The 25504-nt window shown below is 38.9% G+C and overlaps 1 protein-coding gene across 12 annotated transcripts; it reads left to right on the forward strand.

Annotated features, from left to right (window-relative positions):
- Window positions 1–3480: 3480 nt before the first annotated feature.
- csde1 (cold shock domain containing E1, RNA-binding) lies at window positions 3481–23767 on the forward strand. 12 transcript variants are annotated; one of them, XM_047364398.1, is made up of 24 exons: window positions 3481–3599; window positions 6485–6847; window positions 7005–7121; window positions 9302–9554; window positions 12154–12352; window positions 12476–12642; window positions 13764–13850; window positions 13937–14034; window positions 14111–14192; window positions 14991–15119; window positions 15205–15330; window positions 15448–15663; window positions 15771–15938; window positions 16026–16190; window positions 16367–16378; window positions 16600–16617; window positions 19216–19323; window positions 19560–19738; window positions 19822–19934; window positions 20024–20143; window positions 20222–20400; window positions 21753–21916; window positions 22022–22154; window positions 22298–23767. In XM_047364398.1, the coding sequence occupies exons 4-24, from the start codon at window positions 9429–9431 to the stop codon at window positions 22343–22345; spliced, it is 2637 nt and encodes an 878-aa protein (XP_047220354.1). In that variant the 5' UTR covers window positions 3481–3599; window positions 6485–6847; window positions 7005–7121; window positions 9302–9428; the 3' UTR covers window positions 22346–23767. The 12 variants fall into 12 exon arrangements, with proteins under 12 accessions (XP_047220354.1, XP_047220338.1, XP_047220348.1 ...); XM_047364382.1 differs by lacking the exon at window positions 9302–9554 and adding an exon at window positions 11417–11605; XM_047364392.1 differs by having other exon boundaries at window positions 6485–7121.
- Window positions 23768–25504: the final 1737 nt, after the last annotated feature.

The following is a 25504-nucleotide window of genomic DNA, read 5'->3' on the forward strand; positions in this document are numbered from 1 at the left end:
ACAAGAGCCCACACTTTTTACTAACCCAGATACCATCGAAAAAATAGTATATCTTACATCAAAACGACTTTTTTCTTCAGAGATATATAGAATTGTATTGTTTTTTTGTATTTTTTTACTTTATTTAAACAAAGTAGCACAAACAAGTAAGGCAATTACAACAACAGTGCAATTCTGTATAGGGCATAGTACAGGCAGATTTCGAAATGGAAAAACAAAGTGTTATTGATAAGAGAGAAAAAAAAAAAATAAAATAAAAAAATATATATATATCTAAATATATATATATATATATATATATAAATATATATATATATATATATATATATATATATATATATATATATTAATAATAATGAAACAATAACTAACATTTTAAATAAAATAAAAAAAGTTTTTTTCTTCATTCCTATATTGTGGTATGGAATGTATACTTCTGCATCTAACCCATGTATTGGACCATAATTCAACTTCATGGACCGCCTTTTGCATTTTACAATTCTATTTCACAGCCTCTAATCCACAAGTGTCCATCATCTGCATATAATGATCTGCAAATACCAGGTTCTATTTTGTCAAATATTTCATTAATGATTACAATGAACCACATATCATAACCCATTATCGGCCACATATTTATTTGTATGTAAATATGCTTATACTTTAATTGAAAAGAATCTGCTATAATTTAGTATTTGTTGTCCTGCTTTTAATTTGATAAAATTTGTAACCTTGTCATTAACGTTTTAATTGAATTTGAAATTTGTTTTCCTTCCACTTCACAACTCTACACTACTTTTTGTTGGTCTATACATAAAATCCTATTAAAATGCATTAAAGTTTGTGGTAGTAATGTGAAAAAAAAAAATTTATTTCTTGGCCATGTATAAATGAATTGCTCTAGCTTAACACAAACAAGTAATTATTGTATTTGGTCACAAAACATGCTATGTTACAGAACAGCACTCAGCTAGACTCAATGTGCACTATGGGGTATCTTTGAAATCAGCCTGCAACCATTCTTGAAAACATTGCAAGTATTAATTGATTCCTTTTATAATAAATTAGAGCATTGTAATTGTGTCTTTATATGTCCCAGAATCAGGCAGCTGCTGTTTTTATTTAAAAGACTAATGCCAAAGTTTCTGACTAACACCGGGTAAATTGGACATACCACACAAGTCTTTAATTACTGCACTGGTTCTATGATTTGTAATAAAAATACTTCAAAATGTTTTTTATTGGACTCTGAGGTACTAAATGATCTTGGTCCTAAATACATATTCAAGTTGCTTGTAAGGTGTGAACCATCTAAAACTCTCAGATCACCATACATACATGTTTACCTAGTGTTTCCATCAGTTTTTCTTATTAGCTATGTACAGGTCCTTCTCAAAATATTAGCATATTGTGATAAAGTTCATTATTTTCCATAATGTAATGATGAAAATTTAACATTCATATATTTTAGATTCATTGCACACTAACTGAAATATTTCAGGTCTTTTATTGTCTTAATACGGATGATTTTGGCATACAGCTCATGAAAACCAAAAATTCCTATCTCACAAAATTAGCATATTTCATCCGACCAATAAAAGAAAAGTGTTTTTAATACAAAAAACGTCAACCTTCAAATAATCATGTACAGTTATGCACTCAATACTTGGTCGGGAATCCTTTGGCAGAAATTACTGCTTCAATGCGGCGTGGCATGGAGGCAATCAGCCTGTGGCACTGCTGAGGTCTTATGGAGGCCCAGGATGCTTCGATAGCGGCCTTTAGCTCATCCAGAGTGTTGGGTCTTGAGTCTCTCAACGTTCTCTTCACAATATCCCACAGATTCTCTATGGGGTTCAGGTCAGGAGAGTTGGCAGGCCAATTGAGCACAGTGATACCATGGTCAGTAAACCATTTACCAGTAGTTTTGGCACTGTGAGCAGGTGCCAGGTCATGCTGAAAAATGAAATCTTCATCTCCATAAAGCTTTTCAGCAGATGGAAGGAAGCATGAAGTGCTCCAAAATCTCCTGATAGCTAGCTGCATTGACCCTGCCCTTGATAAAACACAGTGGACCAACACCAGCAGCTGACACGGCACCCCAGACCATCACTGACTGTGGGTATTTGACACTGGACTTCTGGCATTTTGGCATTTCCTTCTCCACAGTCTTCCTCCAGACTCTGGCACCTTGATTTCCGAATGACATGCAGAATTTGCTTTCATCCGAAAAAAGTACTTTGGACCACTGAGCAACAGTCCAGTGCTGCTTCTCTGTAGCCCAGGTCAGGCGCTTCTGCCGCTGTTTCTGGTTCAAAAGTGGCTTGTCCTGGGGAATGCGGCACCTGTAGCCCATTTCCTGCACACGCCTGTGCACGGTGGCTCTGGATGTTTCTACTCCAGACTCAGTCCACTGCTTCCGCAGGTCCCCCAAGGTCTGGAATCGGCCCTTCTCCACAATCTTCCTCAGGGTCCGGTCACCTCTTCTCGTTGTGCAGCGTTTTCTGCCACACTTTTTCCTTCCCACAGACTTCCCACTGAGGTGCCTTGATACAGCACTCTGGGAACAGCCTATTCATTCAGAAATTTCTTTCTGTGTCTTACCCTCTTGCTTGAGGGTGTCAATAGTGGCCTTCTGGACAGCAGTCAGGTCGGCAGTCTTACCCATGATTGGGGTTTTGAGTGATGAACCAGGCTGGGAGTTTTAAAGGCCTCGGGAATCTTTTGCAGGTGTTTAGAGTTAACTCGTTGATTCAGATGATTAGGTTCATAGCTCGTTTAGAGACCCTTTTAATGATATGCTAATTTTGTGAGATAGGAATTTTGGGTTTTCATGAGCTGTATGCCAAAATCATCCGTATTAAGACAATAAAAGACCTGAAATATTTCAGTTAGTGTGCAATGAATCTAAAATATATGAATGTTAAATTTTCATCATGACATTATGGAAAATAATGAACTTTATCACAATATGCTAATATTTTGAGAAGAACCTGTATTTGTTTTAAAACTATATTTCTCATTTTTATTTGAAAATATCTTTCTTTATAATAAATGCCTACATTATAAGTCCTTCAGTTAGTAATTGTCTTTTATTTCTTTGATTCTCTATGATGCTTCCAGTGGTCTAGCGTTTTTATGGTGCCATACAAATAAACTTGCCTCGCCTTGCAAAAGGTTTCAAAGTAATGTCAGCGATAAATAGCCCAAAATAATTCGCACCGTCTACGGTGAATGTAGGTAACAGCATGGGAATCAGTTTGGGATTGACACAGTCGAGTATTTAAAAAAAAAGTAATAAAATATAATTTGTTTCTATTGCCTTTCCTTTAATGAAAGACTCGTTCTTATAACAGGAGACATACTGTTATAAAAACGACTGGACACTTATAGTCTAATGTTTTTGACGAAGTAAAATGTTACAAAATTGTGTACCGTTACCTTCCGCGTATTATCGCGGGATTTCAGAACCAGCTGTGAAGGCTTTTCCTTTTTGGAACCTGGTGTTGTCAAATATCGCGGGAGCCGCCTCCCTAATCACTACGTAATGTGCCGTGCTGCTTCTAGCGGCGCTGGTGACAGTGCTGAAAGCTGTTGGGGTAAGTTTTTATGAATAATTCAGTTTTTTGTGAACTGTAAGATGTAATTTTGTGACGTGCGGTGACGAATGTTGTTTTTATAATCCAAAGAACCTCTGGAAATAAGCTTGGTGTATTGGTTTGTGTTAACGCAAGACGTTGGGCCTGGGTGGGGGCGCCTCGGCATAAATCACACACGACGGGCCAGGTAGCACGGCACCATGCTAGAGCTAACTGCCGCTAGCCACTTAGCTCTAAGAACGGCTGAGCGACATTGTCGAAAACTTAAATAAACAATCTCATAATGATTCTAGAATGCTCCCATTGTATGAAAGAGAGAATAATTTTGTCAAACTGAAGTAAAACCCTTGAGAAACAAGTAAACTGTCAACAACGTGTGTTCGAGCCGCGTACGTACTTTCTTTGTTTTCCCGTCCTCGTGCCGTTAGCTTAGAGAATGTAATGCTCTCTTCTCGCTGTCTTGAGAAAAACGAACAATTACTATAGTTTAATTGAACCACTGCTCTCATTATTCATCGCATCTCTCCCCTTACGTCTGTTCTTAGCTTCGTTTTGCCGTAAATATTCCCTCTCAATGAATATAGCCTTGCCAAGTTCAATGTAATTACACTTTAAATTATTGTCCTATTTATTTGGCGCGGAATTCCACCAACATCGTTGATTTAAAAGAAACATCGACTAAGTTCCAAGTTGCATTTGATCACAAACATTGAAACCCTGAACAATAGAAGACTGTTGTTCTATAAAAGGGGATTCTTGGGTGACTTGTAACAAAAGTTGTGTAATCGGTTGCTCAAATAGTTGTTGAGAACTTGATACATATGTCTCACAGTAACCAAATATATATACGCTGCTTTCTAATGATGGCTGCCCTTTACCACATTGTTACCGTTTGTGTTTAAATGTCTCTTAAAGAGTGGGAAACGCCTGTGGTGTAATGGTTTTAAATGTAAGTGACGTGCTAATCTGGCCACTAAAAGGATAATCATCTATACTGACTTTATTGCTTTGTTTGAAAACTAACTGAAAAGGGAATTTAATGTCCCCGAGATTACGCCGTGACTTGTTAGCTTCTATTAGGCTGGATGTGACGTTTTCTATGGCGTTGCATACTGCAACATGTTGGCTCAAGCCATGTCGGCTGTTCCAGCTGAGGATAGCTGATTGTCAGGAAGTCACATGCTTGGTTCTGTCAGAGCGCTTGTCTTTCGGGCCTAGGAATAGGTCGGGGCCCTGGCATTTTATTATTAGAAAGGTTGTATTGGTTTTATTTTTGTTGTTTAATTGATATCTAGGTAAACCGTATTTTAACAATGCTAAAGAAATGCCCCCCGAGGCTGTTTCCACTGAAGAAATACCCTCTGTTCTTTCCACATGACCTTTAACACACTAAAAATTCATGAATAGACAACTGATATCTTAGTTACTAATCTTACCAAGGAGTTCTAGTTCTTGAGCGTCTCACATTCAACCGTATAAAGTTAATCTAAATGGCATTATATGTTTTGCGAAATCATTTACCAGCACCTCTGTTTTCCCAGCACAGTACGCTTCATGTTAGCCAAGATGAAGGTTGTTATGACCTAACCTTGTAGCTTTTCTGAGATATGGGTCTGACTCGATGCAACACAGTCGGGGGGGGGGGGGTGTATCAAGTGTCAAGTGGTGTTTACAAAGCAGTGTATTTAGGTCAACAACATTCTACCCTAGCCAACATGTTGGGTTTGAGTAACAAAATAAACTAATCTGCACCCATCGATGCTCAGTATTCCTTCTATTGGTTTGGACAGTGATTAAAACTGGTCACGGTAAATTGTTTCCGTAGTATTAAAGGAGAGGTTTGGTCTATCGAGCCAAAAATACCACCACCCAGAACAAGTGGGTCTTTCTGTCTTTAATTCTCCCCTACATGTTAGCCCCAAAATATTGTGCATCTGTAAGACATCTGAGGAAAAAAAAAATTTATTTTTATGTGGTGTAGCTGTAAATAATCATATATTCTCTAAAAGCTTTAGGCCACGTGTGCTCAGGGTTGTTGGCCTTCTTTATTCAGGAGAAAATGTGATACTCCTGTTAACTGACATCAGGACTGTATGAGATAACTGCAGAATGATTACACTGAATAAAAAAATCACTGTATTTACACAAAATGTAAACAAATAACGTAATCTACTCACTTACTTAAAACAAAAATGTAACAATTGTTCTGCAATTGACACTGCTGCTGCAAATATAAAAAGTCTTATGGTTAATGTTATCTATAACAACCTTATTGATTGATACATGCACTAAATATAGCAAACATGGTTATGGCATAAAATATTTAATCTTTTAGCTGTTCTTTATAGAGTAACACTAGTATAACAAAGTTTGGCTGTTAATTAATCAGACTATTTACTCAGGTAGAGCCTCTACAGTTCATGGTCAACTGTAGTTTTTAGTTGCCCCGTGATAGTTTTCCGTGACTAAAACGTTGTATTACAGCCAAATGTCTTTCTTGTAAGGAAGGCAAACTGTAGCACAGTTCTTTCAGCTAGCTGACCAGCAGTGTTCAATATGATGTATGTTGATGGCATCGCTACGATACATGGTCTGGAAAGCCGGAGAAGACTGTGGTCACCTCAGCCCTTTTTCTTGCATCTCATTAAAAGTACTTTAAACCATTGGAGTGACATGGCTGAAAATAAAAGTAGTTTTAAAAGCGTAACTTCTTCAAATGTTTTGTATACCTAATCGGCCTGTGTCTAGCTAACATCGCTGTCATTCTAAGGTTCACACCAGGCGTTTTGGACTCCTCTGCCTTCCTTTTTATCTTAATCCTAGAAGTTGATCTTGAATGCATGGCAATTGATTGTTTCTCCATATCTTTTTTTTTCTTTCAACAGTATGAAGTGAAATCGAACTGAATTTTTGTACCATCCGCAACTGCTTCAAGTTCAGATCACAACTAAAGGAACTGAAGACAAACCTCCCAGATCAAAATAAGTTGCAACGCCACTTGGGGAGGAAAGGATCACTTCAAGGATTTAAAACACGAGAAACCAAATCCTGAAACGACCAAAGAACACGCCCAACATCAGCCCAACTGAAACGTGAAAGAGAAGCAATCCTATGCCCAAGCATATTCTAAGAAGATAACTGATCTGAAACCAGAAGTTTGTGCCTACTCAACAGCTTTGACAAAGCACACGTCCCAACGCTGCTTCTAGCCCTCCTCATCCTAACTACGCTGCCGACTCCCCACTAAGGTGTAGAGTGGGCTGCTATCTCTAGTACCCTCCCATAGTTTCCCTGTCTCTCTCTACTCCTCCTTTTGTTTTCTGTAACTTTTCTAAGCAGTGTTGTTGCACATGCAACTGCCTTTCGTGTGCTAGATTTCTCATTTTTTTTATTTACTTTATGCAGCCACCTAGATCTTGTGCCCAGAAACTTGTAAGGAGTGTGCATGTGTTAAACTGTGTGTGTGTGAAGCTCTGCAAAGTCATCAAGATCCAGAGAATTAAGATTAAAGAAACAGTAAAGGTGAGTCAAAATGACTATCACTTATAAAATCAGTTATTTGTTATTAGTATGCTTTTAGTTATTGTTATGCTGTTTGTAATACCTTAGGGTTTATGAACTTAAATTGTGTATGTAAGTCACCAGACTTTAAGGAAATGTTATTTAAAATAATAATTTTTTAACACTTAATTTGGCCAGCAGGCACAATCTGTGCAAGCAGTGCTTCTTCCCCCCCCTTTCCTTCAAAATACTAGAGATGCACTAACGAGAACGGATTTCCAAACTGCGTAACTGGTCAAAACTTTGACCGTTAGATGCTGACTTAATAAAATTAAGATTTCCCATTTCAAATTATAATGAAAGTATTTAATCTAGCCATCCTGTCGTGGGTGGTCAATCATTTGTATAAAGAAAATGAAGGTAATGTCACACAGTGTGTCAGAGATGAGTCACCTTAAAATAGGTCAAGGATAAAATGATTATGGGGATGACATTTTAAAAGAACTGTATGTATTACTCGCATAGTTAGCATTAGTAACTGTAAGTAGCAGTTGTGTCCAAATCCAATTTATTTCAGCCTGGAAGTATAAAACAAAATGACTTTGATGTATTATGTTTAGCCTTACTGATATTTGTTGAAATGAGCTCCATCACAATTTGGTGATGTTTTACAAACCTTACAATTTTAGTTTAAAAAGTCATAAATTCTGTCAGTTTTCCACACTTTTCTTAAATTACAATTAGCTGTGTCTTAATATTCTTTATCTTTCTTTGCCATTCAGAGCTTCTTTCGTTAAGTTTTCTTCTATTTTGGGAGAAATGCTCTGGCTCAGGATTGTAAAAGGCAAAGTCCTGGGTGCAGGAAAGCAATGATTCCTGTTGAAATCAATTGATCTCTACATGTTCAGCCTCCCCCACAAACCTCCAAAATAATTCAGCTCCAGAAACCGGCTTAAAACAGCACGTTGAAGCAATTAAAATCAAGGCATCCTTGATATCTGTCAGAAGCTGATGGGTAAATGTATGTTTAGAGGTTTGGATTGAAAACGGGGATTTCAGCGGTTTGATAAAACCTGTTGTCAATAACTGTTAGGAAGCTTACAATATACTGTTGTACCAATATACCGATTTTAGGTAACCTATTGGTTGCAAAATGCTCAAGTCACATGCCAGAGCTGTAAAATACCAATTTCACAATTATATTTAACTTTCTAGTGCTATTAAGTTTAATACAAGTTAAGTTACTGTCATTTTTTCATATTGTATGTCCTAAATTAACATCACAATGTCTTCTTAAAAGTTTGACATTTAACTTGCAGAATACCTGAATTGGCTTCTCAGTTAGTTTGACAAGTCGGCATCACAGCAGATTCAAATTGACATCCTGTAAGAGGAGGCTGTGTTTTTTACCTGGAAAAGGTCAGGTACATAAGGTGCGAAATGACCAGCATTTTCTATCAAACAACTTCTCTGCTTTCTCTCATTTTAAAGCACTTCACTGATGCATAATATAGCTCATTTTTAATCTTCTACCCACAATAACAACTTTGACAAGCATGCTTTTAGGGGGCCCTGCTAGGGTTCAGGTATGATTGGTTAACTGAACTGTAAATTATTGGATTCTCAGTGTTGTGGTCACCAGACAACTTCTCAGTTCATCTCTGTTGTTGGGTTTAGGTAGCAGACTTTACTAAACACATCCAATGTTTTGATCTCTACCTCTTTATTTAGGATTTGTGGTCTTTTAAGTCAGAATTTAGTATTGAATAGACAAATGGCACATTCTGGCATTGCTTCTTATTTTAGCTTATTTTTTCAGGTTTGTATGCTTTCCAAGTAGGAGGAATGTCTGTGAAAGCATGTGTTACAGGTTTTAGTTAGAAAAGAACGATTCCTTGCATTGTTGTCCCATCTTAGTGACTTGAAGTCTTCTGTAATGTGTAAGGCAAGTTGAACTGGCCCTTCTCCACCCGTTACCCTTATCTAAGCTGGTAATTCAGTTCTGTTGAATGTTTGAATTGCTCTCACACACCCAACTTTGCATCAACTTCCTATTCAGTCGTTTCCTCAGTAATTGTTGCCTTTTCAACCTTCCCTTTGGATTAAAGCCCACATCATTTTTCCTTTGTTAGTGACACTCTGCACACTGGCTGACCTATCTTCCTCACCCATCATGTTTATTCCTCTCTTCACCCTTGCAGACATCCAGCGGTGTATCATTGGGTGGTTACTGAACAGTTGTTCTTTTTAAAAATCAAGCAAAAATTCAAACAAGTATTCAAGTTCAGCAAGTGCTCAAGCAACTTTGGTTCAAGTTTATGGGAAAATATGGGCAGCCCCTGGAAAGGTTTTGTTGAGTTTACCTTGCCTGCGTCACCACCCACCGCGTTTGTTAGTGCTGACCTGAGCAGCACCTCCCCTGTGGGACTCAGCCTGTCGCCATATGGCCGATCCGTAAGTTTCACCTTCCCACCTCCTTTTCTACGAGTCCCACCCCATCAAACACCCATTCACACACCTTGCCCTGCATCTTTGCTTTGAATGGTCTAATCCTTCATTCTTTTCTGGGCTCCCATGACTAGCCTCTACTCAGTTATGTTGTTGCAGGGTGAGGGGTGTTTTGGCGACTAAACTTAGGGATTTATTTTTTTCTCGCAATTCCTGGAGAACCTTTATTTTTTTTGTTACTTTTATTTATTTTTTTACTTTGCAACAGAATCTTCTTGGGACAAGTGGGGAAAAAAATCATGTTTGGATTGCACTCTTTTTTTATCAAGAACCACAAATAAGAAGAAAACCTTAATTGGAAAAACAGAAATAGCTGCGTATAATGTCCACCCATAACTAAAACCCTGTGTGCTACGATTCTTGTTGTAGCTTTGGGGAAATTGCCACCTAAAACCCAACCAAACTATTTAGAAATGCTCCTTGGAAAGTAAACGGACGTTCATATGTCTCAAGCTGCTCATCGCTATATTGCAGAACAGGAAGTAAAAGGAGAGGCTTCTCAGGGATTCCCTTCATAACCCATAATCCATCACCAGCTCTGTTCACTGTAGATCCACTGCTGTTTCTAGAACTGTCTATGCGTTTTCTGACTCCATCTCCAGAAGTTTTATTTTTATTTGCAACAATGAGCTTGAACAACGTTGCCTTTACTGGCTGTGTCAAGATCATACTGACTCAGTTCTACTTAGCATTTTTTGTGGAGTCTTTACATTTTAAAAGTATTTTCCATGGCTCTTGGTGTTTAAAGATGATTTGTTTTAATAGTAGGTTGTTATGGTTGCAGGTCCATTTTTCTCATTGACCTTTAGGTTTTGTGTTCTGGTTTTTCTGAACAGTTTTAATTTTGCTAGCAATAAATTTGAAAAAGGGTCCGAATTCTTTGTTAATTTAATTATCTCATTGAAATATAAAGGAATTGGCTAAAAGTAAAGCTGATTGTTAGACCTTTGACATTAAAGGTATAGTTTGGAATATTTGAATTGAGGTTATGTATAGTGGACGGATGTCATCACCGAGTTTGTAAAAATGTAAACAAACCCTCAGAACAGTGAAAGGCTGGTATCTAGTCAGAGAAACTCCACGGTTTTAGCAATTTAAAACGACTCTAACTGAAAGGTAATATCCATTGGAAACAAGACAACAATGCTTGACACTTGACTCTTACAAATTTAGGACAACAGTAACATTTGTCACCATTTTCTCTGCTGAAAGTTACTATGCCTAAGTTACCTTGGTTGGGGCTGACGGCCGTGTCAGTCTCCCTGAGCAGCTTATTGTGAGGCGGCTTGCATAATTTCCAGAGGACACCTGGAAAAAACACACAAAACAAAGTGAGCCTGTTGCAAAATCTGAAAATGTACTTTTCTCTTGGCCAACTTACTGTGGACTGATGGGTTATGAGGCAGATCAATACAGCTGGCAGCCTTCAGTCAATGTAACTTTAGTGTAGTAACATGGACATTGTTTGGCTTGGAATAACGCCAACAAACCGACTCAAAAGTGTGGACTGTTAATATCTGCTCATATAATGTTATGTCCCACAAGTACAAACATTTTTAGTTTAAGGTGTTTAACGTTGCTAAAACATGGGAGTCACTGTTAGCCTTCCATCACTTAGGATTTCTTCACTACTCTGCAAAGTCAAGGCAGTATGACGTCTTTCTGCTACAGTAATAGAACTATTAAAAACCTGAACTATCCCTTTAAGACAGGGAAGCTATGGATCCACTTTTGCTTTACATTTGTATGAGTGGTGGCCAGTAATTGTGGATAAACGGCCTATGTAAAGCTATTGCCTTTTCCAACAGCATATTGCAGCTCTTTCCTCTGTGTCAAAAATGGAAAGGGGCTCCTCTGAACCCCCTGTTGCTCGCAACAGTGGCTCAGCCCCTGCTACCTCCACCTCTCCCATGCCCATACCCCGTTCCTCCTCTGTCTCTTGCCATCCTCATCCTGGAGGTAAAAAGTACAAGCGGACTCCTCTATATCAGAGATCAGTAAGGGCAAATGTTCAGCTGTGCCCATGTTGAGCTGCTGTTATGTGACCTTTGCTAACAGCATGCTTTGTAGATGTTTGCAGAATAAAAATTAACCAGGGTGTTTAGGTGTTTTGCAGTTTTTTAAAAATATTCTAGCCTAACCACTGAGTTGTTGGAGGTTACATGAATCATTTGACCCTCTAACTGGAGATGCATGAAACGTCTTCACGAGCCTGTGTGCTTGGACACTTTGGTTGGAAATTTCTCTGCAGTTTGTGTGAATTAGTTTTTTGCATGATCAAATTCAGAAAATTCACAAGGTGTGTTTAGATATTATTGTATGGTTTCAACTATACTGACATTATTTTTCAATGAAAAGATAACCCCAGAAGGTTCTAATGTGTTTTTTTTTACCACATCCTCTAAATTTTGCTGTTATTGCATGTTTTTGTTTTTGAGTTTGCATCAACCACGGCATTGAATTGGCTTCTCCACCCCTTTGCTGTGTTTATGTGCTTTTTTTTATGTTCTGCCAAATGCATTGAACAGTTTGTTCTCTTTTTCAGATGAGTTTTGATCCAGGCATGCTTCATAACAATGGGCATACTGCATATGCCAATGGCACAGGGCCTGGCATTAGAGAGACTGGTGTGGTGGAGAAACTCTTGACTTCCTATGGATTCATCCAGTGCTCAGAGCGTCAGGCTCGTCTTTTCTTCCATTGCTCCCAGTACAACGGCAACCTGCAGGAGCTTAAAATAGGAGGTGAGAGACCTGAGAGGAATGTGAAGTCACCCAAATCTAAAGTGTCCTTCATTCAAATCAAAGTCCTCTCTCCTGCTTTGAATTGCTCTAAGTTTTTGTCTGCTGTTTCTGTTCTACCCTCAGATGATGTAGAGTTTGAGGTATCCTCTGACAGGCGCACTGGCAAGCCCATAGCAGTGAAGCTGCTTAAGATAAAGCCAGAAGTGCTGCCAGAGGAGCGCATCTCGGGCCAGGTGGGGCCAGACCTGCACGTCTATCCCTTTACTGTGCTGCATGGTTATATTCATCCAGTTAAGAGCACCGTTTTATTTTTGGTTGTCATTGTCTGTCGGCTTTACAAAGAAAATCAATTGTTTTTTGTTTCCCCTCTCCTAAATGGGTGACTTTTCTTCTTACGTTTACATGAGTGGAATTTTTCTTTCTTTATACCAGTTACACTAGGGATGTCCCGATCCATCCGTTTTTAAATGACAAGTATGAGAACACCGGACTAACTTCAAATCCTGATTCCTTTTCCTGTTGTACTGTCTGGGCTTTTTTGTCTCTTTCAACTTCCAGCAATGTCAACTTTATTTATATAGCACATTTAATACAGATACCTCTGTCCAAAGTGCAGTACACAACAAGCAAAAATATATAAAATAACAAATGTACAACAAGGAATTATAATCCAAATCATAAAAAGATAATAAAAGAGACTGCTCAGCTGGATTTAAAGGCCAGTGCAAGCAGGTGGGATTTATAAATGCAGAGTCTGGGCTGTTCTAATATTCAAGGGAAGGCTATTCCAGAGTCCCAGCGCAGCCACAGTAAATGCAATTTGTTTTTCTCCTATAGATTCTCAGTTTAGTGTATACAGCTTGCAAAAGTGTATTATTAAAGGTTGTCCACATTACATTTGTTACAGTTTATCTTTGCATTGATTTAAATGAAGTATCAGACCATGACTATATTTGTCAGATGTCTGCTCTTCTATGATTCTCAGGGGTATTCGGGACTAAAAGTCCTAATAGGGACATCCCTATTTCGCATGCCTGATTGTTAAAAGTTATTGCATGAACTGATTTTGTCAACTGATCAAAGTCTTAATGAAGTTCAGTGTCGCTCATATAATTTGACTCCCTGAGCCATCAGTTGCAGAGGTTTGGACGTTAATTGTCAACTTCAGGATTCAATGTGCTTTCTAAAAGCAACAGTGAACATTTATGAACACATGGATCTGTTTAATCAATGCCCAAAGCACCTTGAAGTACTGTCGAGTTCATTCAGATAACTGTTCTGACAAATTGATCTATTTCATCATTACATGTCTGCTGTGGTCTTCTCGAACTATGTGACCTAATGATTTTACTGTGATTTGTTTAACAGTGTGGTGTTGGCCTACACCTGAAATGTCCTGTCTTTAATGCAGGTTGTCTCATCAGTCCCAGTGAACTTGGATGGAAAGACAACTCCTGCTCAGGTTCCCACTGGCAGTGTTTGTTATGAAAGAAATGGGGTAAGAAAAGAACTGGATCTTCCTTCCTTTTAATTAGCTCTTTTTGTTTGTTTTCCAAATCCCTTTAACACTGTTGGTTCCTGCAGGAAGTGTTTTATCTGACCTACACTCCTGATGACGTAGAGAGTAATATCCCTTTGGAAACGGGCGACAAAGTCAGCTTTTACATGGAGACCAACAAGCAGTACGTTTTAATGCGAATTCAGTATAGCATAATGGCCTGCACTTGATTTTATAGTAATCGCTTGTTTGTATTTCAGTACTGGTGCGGTGAGTGCGCGCAATATTCAGCTTGTGAAGAAAAAGCAGGCAAGGTGCCAAGGTGTGGTGTGTGCTACAAAGGTAAATGTTGCTATATAATAAAAACGTACAATAAAGGTATCCATGTTATGTCAACGTATTGGGATTTTATGCTGTGGAATAATACCGAGCAGTGCAAAAGTCACCATCAACTGGGGTCCACAAAGTGCTGGTTCTGTATGAATGCAGCTGTTCTGTAAAGGCCTTGAGTTTGTTAGAGAACGTTAGTGAAGAAACGGCATCATGAAGACCAAGGAACAAGCCAGAGGAATTATTGTTTTCTCCAAAGACAGGGAAGCTACCCAGATTTGATGGAAACAAATGAAGCGAAATGCAGGGCTTTGCTTGAAGGGAAGCTGTTGGAGGCAGCAGAAGACTGGGGTGTAGGTTCACCTTCTAACAAAACAAAAGGCTTAAAGAAACAGCCTGGACTACAATGTGCATGGTTTAGATCAAATCCTAGTCATATATTGGCCCAGTCTAAGTCCACTAGTGAATCTGAAGCAACACTTCCTGCTCAGACACTCCCTCCATTGTGACTGAGGGCAATTTTGGGGGAGAAATTTCCCCCAAATACTTGTGGTTGTTGTTGCAGCAAAGTTGGTTTTATTGCACACAACAGATTTCACATTTTTTAAGCCATGTACCCCTGTCCTTTTACTTCAGAGTTGGGTACATCATATTGAGGTGGTCTGGCTCATTAAATCCCAGTAACATGCATTAAAGAATGTTATTGTAACTTCAGTGAGAATGAATACTTCTGTAAGCTACTGTTTTTGTGTCATTGTATGCAGTCTCACAATGTCAGCGTTTAAACCTGCCATTTTGCTTCTCATTCAGGAGGCCTTTGGATTTATTGAGAGGGCAGATGTGGTGAAGGAGATCTTTTTTCACTACAGTGAGTTTAAGGGGGACCTGGAAGCTCTTCAGGCCGGAGATGACGTTGAGTTCACCATCAAAGACAGAAACGTGAGCTGCGTTTCACAAATAAGACTTGGTTATATCTACTGTTGCCAGATTACTCGCTTGAAATGCCTGAATCCCTTTTTTGTAGGGTAAAGAAGTAGCTACAGATGTGCGCCTGCTCCCCCAGGGGACGGTCATCTTTGAAGACATAAGCATTGAGCAGTTTGAAGGCACCATAGTTAAAGTTATTCCCAAGGTTCCCACTAAAAATCAGGCAAGTAGAATATAGAACGACTGGTTTTAAATGGAGGATATAATTGTTTTGAAAGGAGAGAGAATTGAAATGTATTAAGCAGGGATCTAGTGCATAATATCCTTCCTCTTCCTGCAGAGTGACCCTCTACCCGGTCGCATCAGTACAAGGATTGGTTTCTCTGACAAGGAGCTTCCCTTTGGAGAGAAGGACACAAAGTCCAAGGTGACTCTTTTAGAGGGAGACCACATTCAGTTTAACATCTCCACTGATCGCAGAGATAAACTAGAGAGGGCTACAAACATTGAGATCCTGCCAGACACCTTCAACTTGACCAAGGAGACCCGTGAAATGGTGAGATTTTTTGCTTTCCTCAACAATTCCTTTTTGTTGATTTGACAAAAATGACAAGAACTGTAATCCAGCTAAGTGTGTAATTATTAAACCCTCCCCTCCCTTAGGGGGTGATTGCAGCCATACGTGATGGCTTTGGTTTCATAAAGTGTGTGGATCGAGATGCTAGAATGTTCTTTCACTTCAGCGAGGTCCTAGAGGAGAGCCAGCTACATATCTCGGATGAAGTGGAGTTCACTGTTGTGCCTGTAGGTTCTGTTAAGCTTTTCACAAAAGTATGTATTACCTGAAACTGGTTAAACGAGTATATTCTGATTGTTTGTCCCTTTAAAAAAAAAAACTGAAGTAAATGTTGCTTCCAGGATATGCTGTCAGCTCAGAGAAACCATGCAGTGCGTATTAAGAAACTCCCCAAAGGAACAGTGTCCTTCCATACCCAGTCTGAGCAGCGTTTTGTGGGCGTCGTGGAGAAGGAGGTTGTTTCAGCCACCAACAAGAATGCAAGTCCCACTAAAGGAAAGGAGAAGGTATATTTCTGCACTAATGAGAACAAGTATTTTACCCAAACCTCTCCCAGTTGTTTTCTAAACATTGTTGTAGTTTGTCGTTCTTCTTCGCCCACTTCCTTTCTGTTTTTTAGTTCTAACGTTGGTCTTTGTTTTCTCCCTCAATGGCCACCTCCTGCTCATGCTTCTTTGGTTAGAAAAAAGACAAGGTAGGACTGAGACCTGCACGAAGCTACATGTGAAGCGACTTATTTTAGAGAGAAACATGGTTGGTTGTTGGACTTATTTCCACACTAACATTTAACGAATGCTGTAGTTCTTACTACCTTAGCTGACCAGACTAAATGTCCTGAAAAATTAGGTTGGTCAACATTGAATTGTGCCATTACAAGACATTCTGTCTAATAGTTTCCTGTTTCTCGTATTTAAGGGTAAAGTTGTAGAAAAGGTTTGTTTCCAGGCCAAAGGCCCTTTCATATCTTCCTTACTGCATGGTATTGCATCACCTAGTCTGACAATAGTAGGGCTGCACAATTAAAATCAAACAGCACATTTATGGATTAAAAAAGAAACTGTTGTTTTAGTTGGTGGATATTTGTATTCTAATTTGTCTTTGAGGGGTTTTAAGTGTTTTTGTCTCAAATATAGCTGGCAAGTTGGTGTGGGTGATAAAACAGCATTATATCAGGGATTGAAGAACATGTTGACAGGCTGCTAGAGCAGTGAGATCATGGTGTTGTCTGCAAATGGGGTCCTATAATTTTTACTTTGCACATAACAATGATGGAGTTAGAATAAAATCTAATTCTTTGTGAAACAGTATCAACATTTAGTTATTTGGGGATCTGATCCAAAAAATCTGGGTTTTCAGAAACAATCTTAAAAAAACAAAACTGTTTTTCACCCTTTATGCTGATGTTCACGGTGAAAGAGCAGATAAGATGCCGTACTGGTCACTGGAGCTTTGTGTCAGTAGGCTCAGCTTTCTCACGCTGTAAGAGACCTGAGCACAGGGCAACATCGAGCTATATAACACTGGTCATTCTAAAATTATGACGTTTAAGAAGCAGGTGAGCAACTCTTTCTATAAGATTTGTCTGCACACAATTGGAACCGCATCAAACATGTTGCAAGCTAAATTAGCAGTGACTGATGTCAAAAGGAAGTGGCAAACTTCAACAGACTCCTTCCTGTGCAGGGATCCTTAGATATTGTAGTTGTATGAAGGGCGGCTAGCAGCCTTGCCTGGGCCAGGGACAAGATGATGTTAGATGGGCCCCATCCATGGCGTTCTGTGGCTGGTGGAACATTATTGAATATGTACCATTTAAAGACATGGTTGATGCTGCATTCTATGTTCTCCTTTTTCCTCCTCCTCTCTGCTCCATACTACACTTATGGATTTTTAAGTTTTCCTCAACAGGTTCTGGATAATCTTGCTTCAGAAGGCTTAAATAGATGTATTAAATACATAATTAAATGATTCTATACATTTTTGAAGGCTTTGATTTATTATGCAATTCAATTTCTAAATGGAAAAATTTAATTAAATATCAACTCAATTACTTCATACAAATCATACATAAATAATAAAGATTCAACTATTTATAATCTATATTACAGTACATCGTGACATATTTTAAAGTGCTTCAGTGTCTCACTGAGTTGACCTTAACACCTGATTGGTTAACCTGTCCCAGCTGTGGATCACGTTTTCTATAGTAGTGTTAGCCCTGCTGAGAGAAAAATTAATTCATGATGTGCTGCAGCACATGACCAATAATGATGAATTACTAATAATCGAACGAGTGAAAATGAAAATAATTTCATATTTATTTAAGGTAAATATAGATACGAATTATTTCACACATGCCTCAAGTTTTATTGATATTAACTCTCGTATATTTAGTTATGCGACTTTTTACTTTCAGTTGTGGCACTTTTGACCTTCCAAACCCTGCAGTGTTCGTATTTTAGGCTGCTGCTGGTGTAACTTGTTTACATTTGAGCTCCAAATGACATCTGCCTAACCTAGGAGAATTAGACAAAAAATTGGAAAGGTTTTATGCAACTTAGTTATAAAAAGTTATAAAAGTGCATTTCCTAAGTAAAACACACTGTGTAGATAAATTATACACACACTGATGTTTTCGAGCCTTTATTTTAGTTAATTCTGATTTTTGCTTACAGCTAATGAAAACACATTTAAGAAAACCAATAAATACCAATATCATACTGATAAACATTTTAATACAGAAGTGTGGGTTTAATGAAAAGTCTTTAATACTTGATTAAAATGTATTATTTTCAAGAGGTATTTTTCAATCTGACAGCATTGGAACACATTTTTAATTTATTTAATGACTGTAAATACCATGCCAATTTTGTTATCACACAGGCTTATTTTTAAAAAGAAAATTCTTGATCATACTTTAATGGTTGGGGGACCTTGGATAACTGGCCCGATTGCTTTTAAGTTTTTTGTTGTTGTTTTTGTATAAGAATCTATAAATGGCTGCTTGCTTGGAGCTTTACAGAAACCATAAATTATTCTAATCTGCCAGTACGGCAGAAGCAGCTGCCGTACTGGCAGCTGCTTCTGATATGGTTAAACGTCTCATGTTTTACTCAGAACAGTTCATAGTGAACATGAACAGCAACAGGGTATAAGAGGTATAAATGGTTTGTCTGACTAGTCTGGTCATTTTGGACCTTTGTTTACTACAAGTTAATGTTTTGTGTGGTAATGCAAATAGTTACAACTTAATTATGCAGCCCTATGCAGTAGGTTGTAACCACAAGCTGATGCCAGTAAGATGATGCTAACCACCACGGCTATAGAATAATATAGTGCACACACCTGCTGTGCTCATGCTTTTGTAGACTATTTTCACCTCTGTCTTCTACATACTCAGATCACCTGAACTGGTTTGTTCTTGATTTCAGACGTTGCCATCTTACACCTTTGCTTGAATCAATCCTTAGGACGAGTGTCGAATGTATTTAAAGGAGCAGTAATAAATGCAATGTGTTACCCTGTCTGTAGGAAGCTGAAGAGGGAGTGATTGCATATGAAGACTGTGGTGTGAAGCTCACTGTGCCATATCATGTCAAAGACCTGGAGGGAGGAACTTACCTTCAAGCTGGAGACAAGGTAAGGTTGAATAGCTTTACTTGAAATGAACTGTATGTTATGCTTACAGGTGTAAATCTAAAGATAATTCATTATAGAAGTTGCTTTCATATTTCTGTAATTATCTCTAACAAGTAAACATGATAAGGGGGGTTGTGGATTCTAAGTGTTCATTTTCCCTCATGTTTTGTTGCTCCAATTGGGCCATAAAGGGTTGTTGCCTTCATTGTTTGTCCAACAAAATGTTTGTCCTCTAGGTGGAGTTCTGCATCAACGAAGTGAAGCGAACAGGTCACCAGAGTGCAGTTTCTATCAGGGTACTCAACCGCAATGCCTCCAACTCCAGAAGACTGCATGGATTCGTTGCTGCACTGAAGGATAACTTTGGCTTCATCGAAACAGCAAATCATGACCAGGAAGTTTTCTTTCACTACAGGTAGATTGGCTGTGGATTGGGCTAATTGCTTTGGTATTGAAAAATATGCCAAGAACTGACGCCTGTCCTGGTTTTTGTTTCAGTGAAATGTGTGGGGATGTGGATAACCTGGAGCTAGGTGACACAGTGGAATATACTCTCTCTAAGGGAAAAGGAAACAAAGTCAGTGCTGAGAAGGTTAACAAGGTGGCTGCAGGTAAGATTGCTTGACTATTCATTACCATTTTAATAGTGGTTGAAGTGTTAACAGTTACAATTATAAATCAACTGTTTTTCTTCTTTTAGTGAACGGTACTGGTGAAGATGTTGGTGCATCAGTGTTGGCGGGGAAAATCCTCCGTCCCATCCGCAGCGTGGATCCCTCACAGACTGAATACCAAGGACTGATTGAAGTCACTGATGAAGGTCTGTCACGTATGTTAGCAGTAGAACAGCTAAAGATCTCAGCCACATTCATTAACTAAAGGAGATTTTTTTTTATAGGTGGAGAAAAAGGGCAGAATTATGCCTTTGGCATCATGGGGATGACAAACAAGGCAGATTGTCTGCAGAAGGGAGAACATGTTAAGTTCCAGGTTTGCACCATCAGCCAAACTGGCCAGAAGATGGCCTGTAATGTTGTCCCTCAGCGCAGAGCTCCAGTGGAGTGTGTCAAAGACCAAGTAAGGTTCATCCTTTATGTTGGGTTTTACAGTGCTGTTTATGATGTAGGGATGGGTGAACATTTAGCATTATGATTACTGTTCAAATCAATTAGTTCATTTTAATGATCATGCGTTGATGTTATGTCAAATATTCTTCCTGGCTTTGGGACCAGTAGCATTTGGCAGCATGTATGTTATCAGTGCTAAACATTAACTTACTATTATCAACACACTGTTGTTGTTATTATTATTATAACATAAAGTTTTATTTTTTTTACTTGATTGTCCCAGTGATCTTGCTATTTAAAATGACACTAAAGATACTTCTAGATTTGCAAAAGTTGCATATCCATGTGTTTTAATCACAGATAGTAATTTTACTGAAATAAAACTAACACCATAAGAGATTTGAGTAAAATATAACATTTTTACTGTTGGGAAATAATTACAAGGAACCCATCGGTTGCTATGTATATACTCAAGATATCATTTATTGAATTTTGGTAGTTATTGTTTTAACAATAAAACTGCTCATAAACAGACCCCCGACCCACATGCCCCAGAGGTAGATGAGCTGGACAAATCAACATGGCGGTACTGAAGTACATTAGATAACCTATCCATGCAAAATGGATCAGAGTTTATTGCTGCAGGCAGATCATAATTGTTTATAAAAAAAGGGGGGGGGGAAGTGCAACGGTTACATTTCAGTCTGCCTACTATCACTCATTACACACCCAGAATTGAAATAGTTTAGAGTCTTTCGAGACGCCTTACCATTAGGAGAGCTGCCATTTTTTACATTTTGTCTAATGGACAAATTAGTCTGCAGTACCCAAGATTCAGTCCGTTATCTTTATACGAGCTGAAAAGGATACAGTAGGTTGTTTTAGGTAGCCTTAAAATATTTAGGCCACACTATATTTTCTTTAAATCATTTACCATCAAGGTTTGCTGAACATTTTCTATGTTTAGCTGCTGTTTTGCCACCTTTGAACAAACTTTTACTTAAACTCTTTTGGGTAAAAAGGTTTGTATTTAGGCTGTTTTGCCACATATAAGCAGAGCCTTCTGCATGTGTTAAGGACAAAAACATTGCGCTTTTTTTTTCCCCTTTAACTCAAATTACAGCATCGTTTAACACTTAGAGCTCTTCACTCTCACCTGCTGTGTCTTCATCAGCTTTTGATATTTATACAAGAAATCTGAATTTTTCTTAACGGATCATATATTTAATTGCAATTTCAAGACAGAACTGCTGTTGAACCTTTGTCATTGAAACCAGTCAAACCAGTGGCATCTTCATGCCTGTGATGATTCAGAGAAAACAGTTTACAAATGAACGCCTAAGTTTTTCCTGTTCCCCTCAGTTTGGCTTCATCACATATGAGGTGGGAGAGAGCAAGAAGCTGTTCTTCCATGTAAAAGAAGTGCAGGATGGAGTGGAGCTCCAGATTGGAGATGAGGTGGAGTTTTCTGTCGTCTTCAATCAACGCACTGGAAAATGTAGCGCTTGCAACGTACGCAGAGTTAGGTGAGAAGCAGCTTTAGAGGATGTAGAGCCGTCTTCAAGCGCAGTTCGTGTAATACTTGAATTTTAGCATAAGAATGGCTTTAACTGATGTTCATATGGTCATAGTGAGGGACCCAAACCAGTGGCGACACCACGTCCCGACCGCCTGGTGAACCGACTGAAGAGCATTACTCTGGATGATGCCAGTGCTCCTCGTCTGGTCATCTTACGACAGCCTCGTGGTCCCGACAATTCTAAGGTACAGCCAAATATGTAGTGTTGCTGCAAATTTAATACAATAATTAAATGTTTGGTGACCCGTGTTTGAGGTTCTTTTGTTTTCTTGTGGACACAAAATAAAATTTTCTATGAACTTTGTATGTTTTCCCCCTATTTGTACAGGGCTTCAATGTGGAACGGAAGACTCGTCAACCTGGTGTCATAGACTGAGCAATACACAGCCAGCCCGATTAGGCCTTGGAGGGATGCTGTTCCTAAGGGAAGCAGCAGGAGATAAGGGAAACTGATTTGACATGCTTGTAAACCAACTCATCCATGAAATATACACATGCATGCAATAACTGGCATGTGTAATCCTTGCCCTCATTGATACCTGTAAGGGAACGTTCCCCTCCTTCCATCTATGATGATCTCAGTGGTTTCATACTGCAGAGTACATGGGAATCCCTGAGTGTATGCGTGTGTGACGTGTTCTAGAAGAGATTAGTGTGAACTGAAAGGTTGTGTCCCTCTAAGCCAGCGTGATGACTGTGTGGCTGTCCGTGTCCTGATCTTTTGAGTCTGCTTTATCTGGAATTCTGCACCTGTAACCTGTTCATTAGTTTGACTGGGTTAGATGAGTTCGGATTGTTGGCATGTCTTTAAACCTCTGCTTCACTTTTGTTCCTCATCGCTCCTTTACGTATGGAAACTTTGATTACCAAGTTTTCTCTGATGTATGCTTTCCTACAAAATGCATAAAGCAATGTTTCCTCCATAAGGAGGATCGTATTTCATACACGTGCGAGCTTTTGAGGATCCATCTCTGCTCGGTTTTTTTGAGCAGTTTTAAAATGCTTTATTGCAAAGGCTGGAGTATAAAAGCATGGCGTTAGTGTGACGTATGTGAATGGCAAAGTAGTTTCTCTGGTGGAATTGACCTTTACCAGTCTAGAGCCTTGAGATGCCTTTTTGGTATTCACATGCTCCACTTATGAAGTTTTCCCCAGGTGCAGAATTCCTTGTGGCATCTTATATCTGCAGTTCTTTTATACTATTTCCTTTCTTGCACATATTTTTGCTTTTTTTTTATTGAAACTTGATCTGCTAATATTGAATAAGTAAGAGTAAGGTGCCTAAAACGTCATACAAGATAAAACAAAAAAAAGAATAACAATTAGATGCATTATGTTCCCAGCCAACCGCCAAAATATTCAAAACAATCTTAGGGTGGCGCTTTTTTTTTTTTTTTTTTTTTTTTTTTTTTTTCCTTGTAGAAATAATACAAATATGCATCCCAAACCTGTGGGTTGAATTATACTGTATCCTACGTGTGTGTTTTCTTTTTGGTTTTTTTCCCCCCCTTCTCTGGGTGTAAGCTTCAACTTCACATATAATTTAATAAGGAGAAGGGTTATATGTCAGAAATTCTGATTTTAAAATATGAAAAACTATGAATCAGGATCTCCGTTTTTGTTCTCTGGAGTCAAAAAGGATGAGCTGTCGTGCCTCTGAACATAAAGTTGCTGTCGGATCTAATTTTCTTTGACGATCAACAGGTTTTCAGTTGAACCACTTACAGAGGTTCTCATGTACTTTTGTTAATGGTCTGGAATGAAACAACTGAATAATTAAAGTTTTATGAGAATCAAACTTTTGTCATTTCTGAAAAACTGCAAGTCTGCTTTTATTTCCTTTGTGAAGTCTCATGACATTGCATGCTCTAAAGCACAGGATGGTCCGGTAGAACTCAGCATGCAGTCTGGGTTTTAGTCTCATTTTTATATCGGAATCCAAAAATCTCCAAGAGGAAAAGGAAACGTTAATACTCAGGGCGTAGATGTTAATATAAGAATTATTCCTCTTCTTTCATGTGAGTTGAAGGCACTGCTACAAGGACTATAGCCCCACCTTGTGGTGTTTGAAAGACTTGGCCAACCTAATGGGATGAGCAGTTTCATATTATGCTAGCAAAAGTGCCATCTCTACTATAGTTTGGAAGTCAGAAACCGTCTCAAACCTAATCTCTATTTATTGTTCCTGTTCATTTACAAACTAGTATTTGCACTGCAGCAGAGCTAGTTGCTACACTGAGTTAGAAAAGTAGTTTAAAACAAACCATTTTTTTCAAATTTGTGGCCACTATTAAGTATAATTACAGCAGAGCATTTTAACTGATCTGAGTTTAATATTGTCAAATTCAATAAATACAGGTCCTTCTCAAAATATTAGCATATTGTGATAAAGTTCATTATTTTCCATAATGTCATGATGAAAATTTAACATTCATATATTTTAGATTCATTGCACACTAACTGAAATATTTCCGGTCTTTTATTGTCTTAATACAGATGATTTTGGCATACAGCTCATGAAAACCCAAAATTCCTATCTCACAAAATTAGCATATTTCATCCGACCAATAAAAGAAAAGTGTTTTTAATACAAAAAACATCAACCTTCAAATAATCATGTACAGTTATGCACTCAATACTTGGTCGGGAATCCTTTTGCAGAAATGACTGCTTCAATGCGGCGTGGCATGGAGGCAATCAGCCTGTGGCACTGCTGAGGTCTTATGGAGGCCCAGGATGCTTCGATAGCGGCCTTTAGCTCATCCAGAGTGTTGGGTCTTGAGTCTCTCAACGTTCTCTTCACAATATCCCACAGATTCTCTATGGGGTTCAGGTCAGGAGAGTTGGCAGGACAATTGAGCACAGTGATACCATGGTCAGTAAACCATTTACCAGTGGTTTTGACACTGTGAGCAGGTGCCAGGTCGTGCTGAAAAATGAAATCTTCATCTCCATAAAGCTTTTCAGCAGATGGAAGCATGAAGTGCTCCAAAATCTCCTGATAGCTAGCTGCATTGACCCTGCCCTTGATAAAACACAGTGGACCAACACCAGCAGCTGACACGGCACCCCAGACCATCACTGACTGTGGGTACTTGACACTGGACTTCTGGCATTTTGGCATTTCCTTCTCCCCAGTCTTCCTCCAGACTCTGGCACCTTGATTTCCGAATGACATGCAGAATTTGCTTTCATCCGAAAAAAGTACTTTGGACCACTGAGCAACAGTCCAGTGCTGCTTCTCTGTAGCCCAGGTCAGGCGCTTCTGCCACTGTTTCTGGTTCAAAAGTGGCTTGACCTGGGGAATGCGGCACCTGTAGCCCATTTCCTGCACACGCCTGTGCACGGTGGCTCTGGATGTTTCTACTCCAGACTCAGTCCACTGCTTCCGCAGGTCCCCCAAGGTCTGGAATCGGCCCTTCTCCACAATCTTCCTCAGGGTCCGGTCACCTCTTCTCGTTGTGCAGCGTTTTCTGCCACACTTTTTCCTTCCCCCAGACTTCCCACTGAGGTGCCTTGATACAGCACTCTGGGA

Source organism: Girardinichthys multiradiatus, chromosome 1, assembly GCF_021462225.1.
Source record: "Girardinichthys multiradiatus isolate DD_20200921_A chromosome 1, DD_fGirMul_XY1, whole genome shotgun sequence".
Classification (NCBI taxonomy): domain Eukaryota; kingdom Metazoa; phylum Chordata; class Actinopteri; order Cyprinodontiformes; family Goodeidae; genus Girardinichthys; species Girardinichthys multiradiatus.

What these genes read in the sequence shown, in the direction of transcription:
- csde1 (XM_047364328.1), top strand. Translation starts at nt 6,999, where the DNA reads ATGCAGCCACCTAGATCTTGTGCCCAGAAACTTGTAAGGAGTGTGCAT. An exon ending in TCACCATCAAAGACAGAAAC is followed by an intron (nt 15,120 to 15,204) that starts GTGAGCTGCGTT and finishes CCTTTTTTGTAG; the next exon opens with GGTAAAGAAGTAGCTACAGA. An exon ending in CCAAGGAGACCCGTGAAATG is followed by an intron (nt 15,664 to 15,770) that starts GTGAGATTTTTT and finishes CCCCTCCCTTAG; the next exon opens with GGGGTGATTGCAGCCATACG.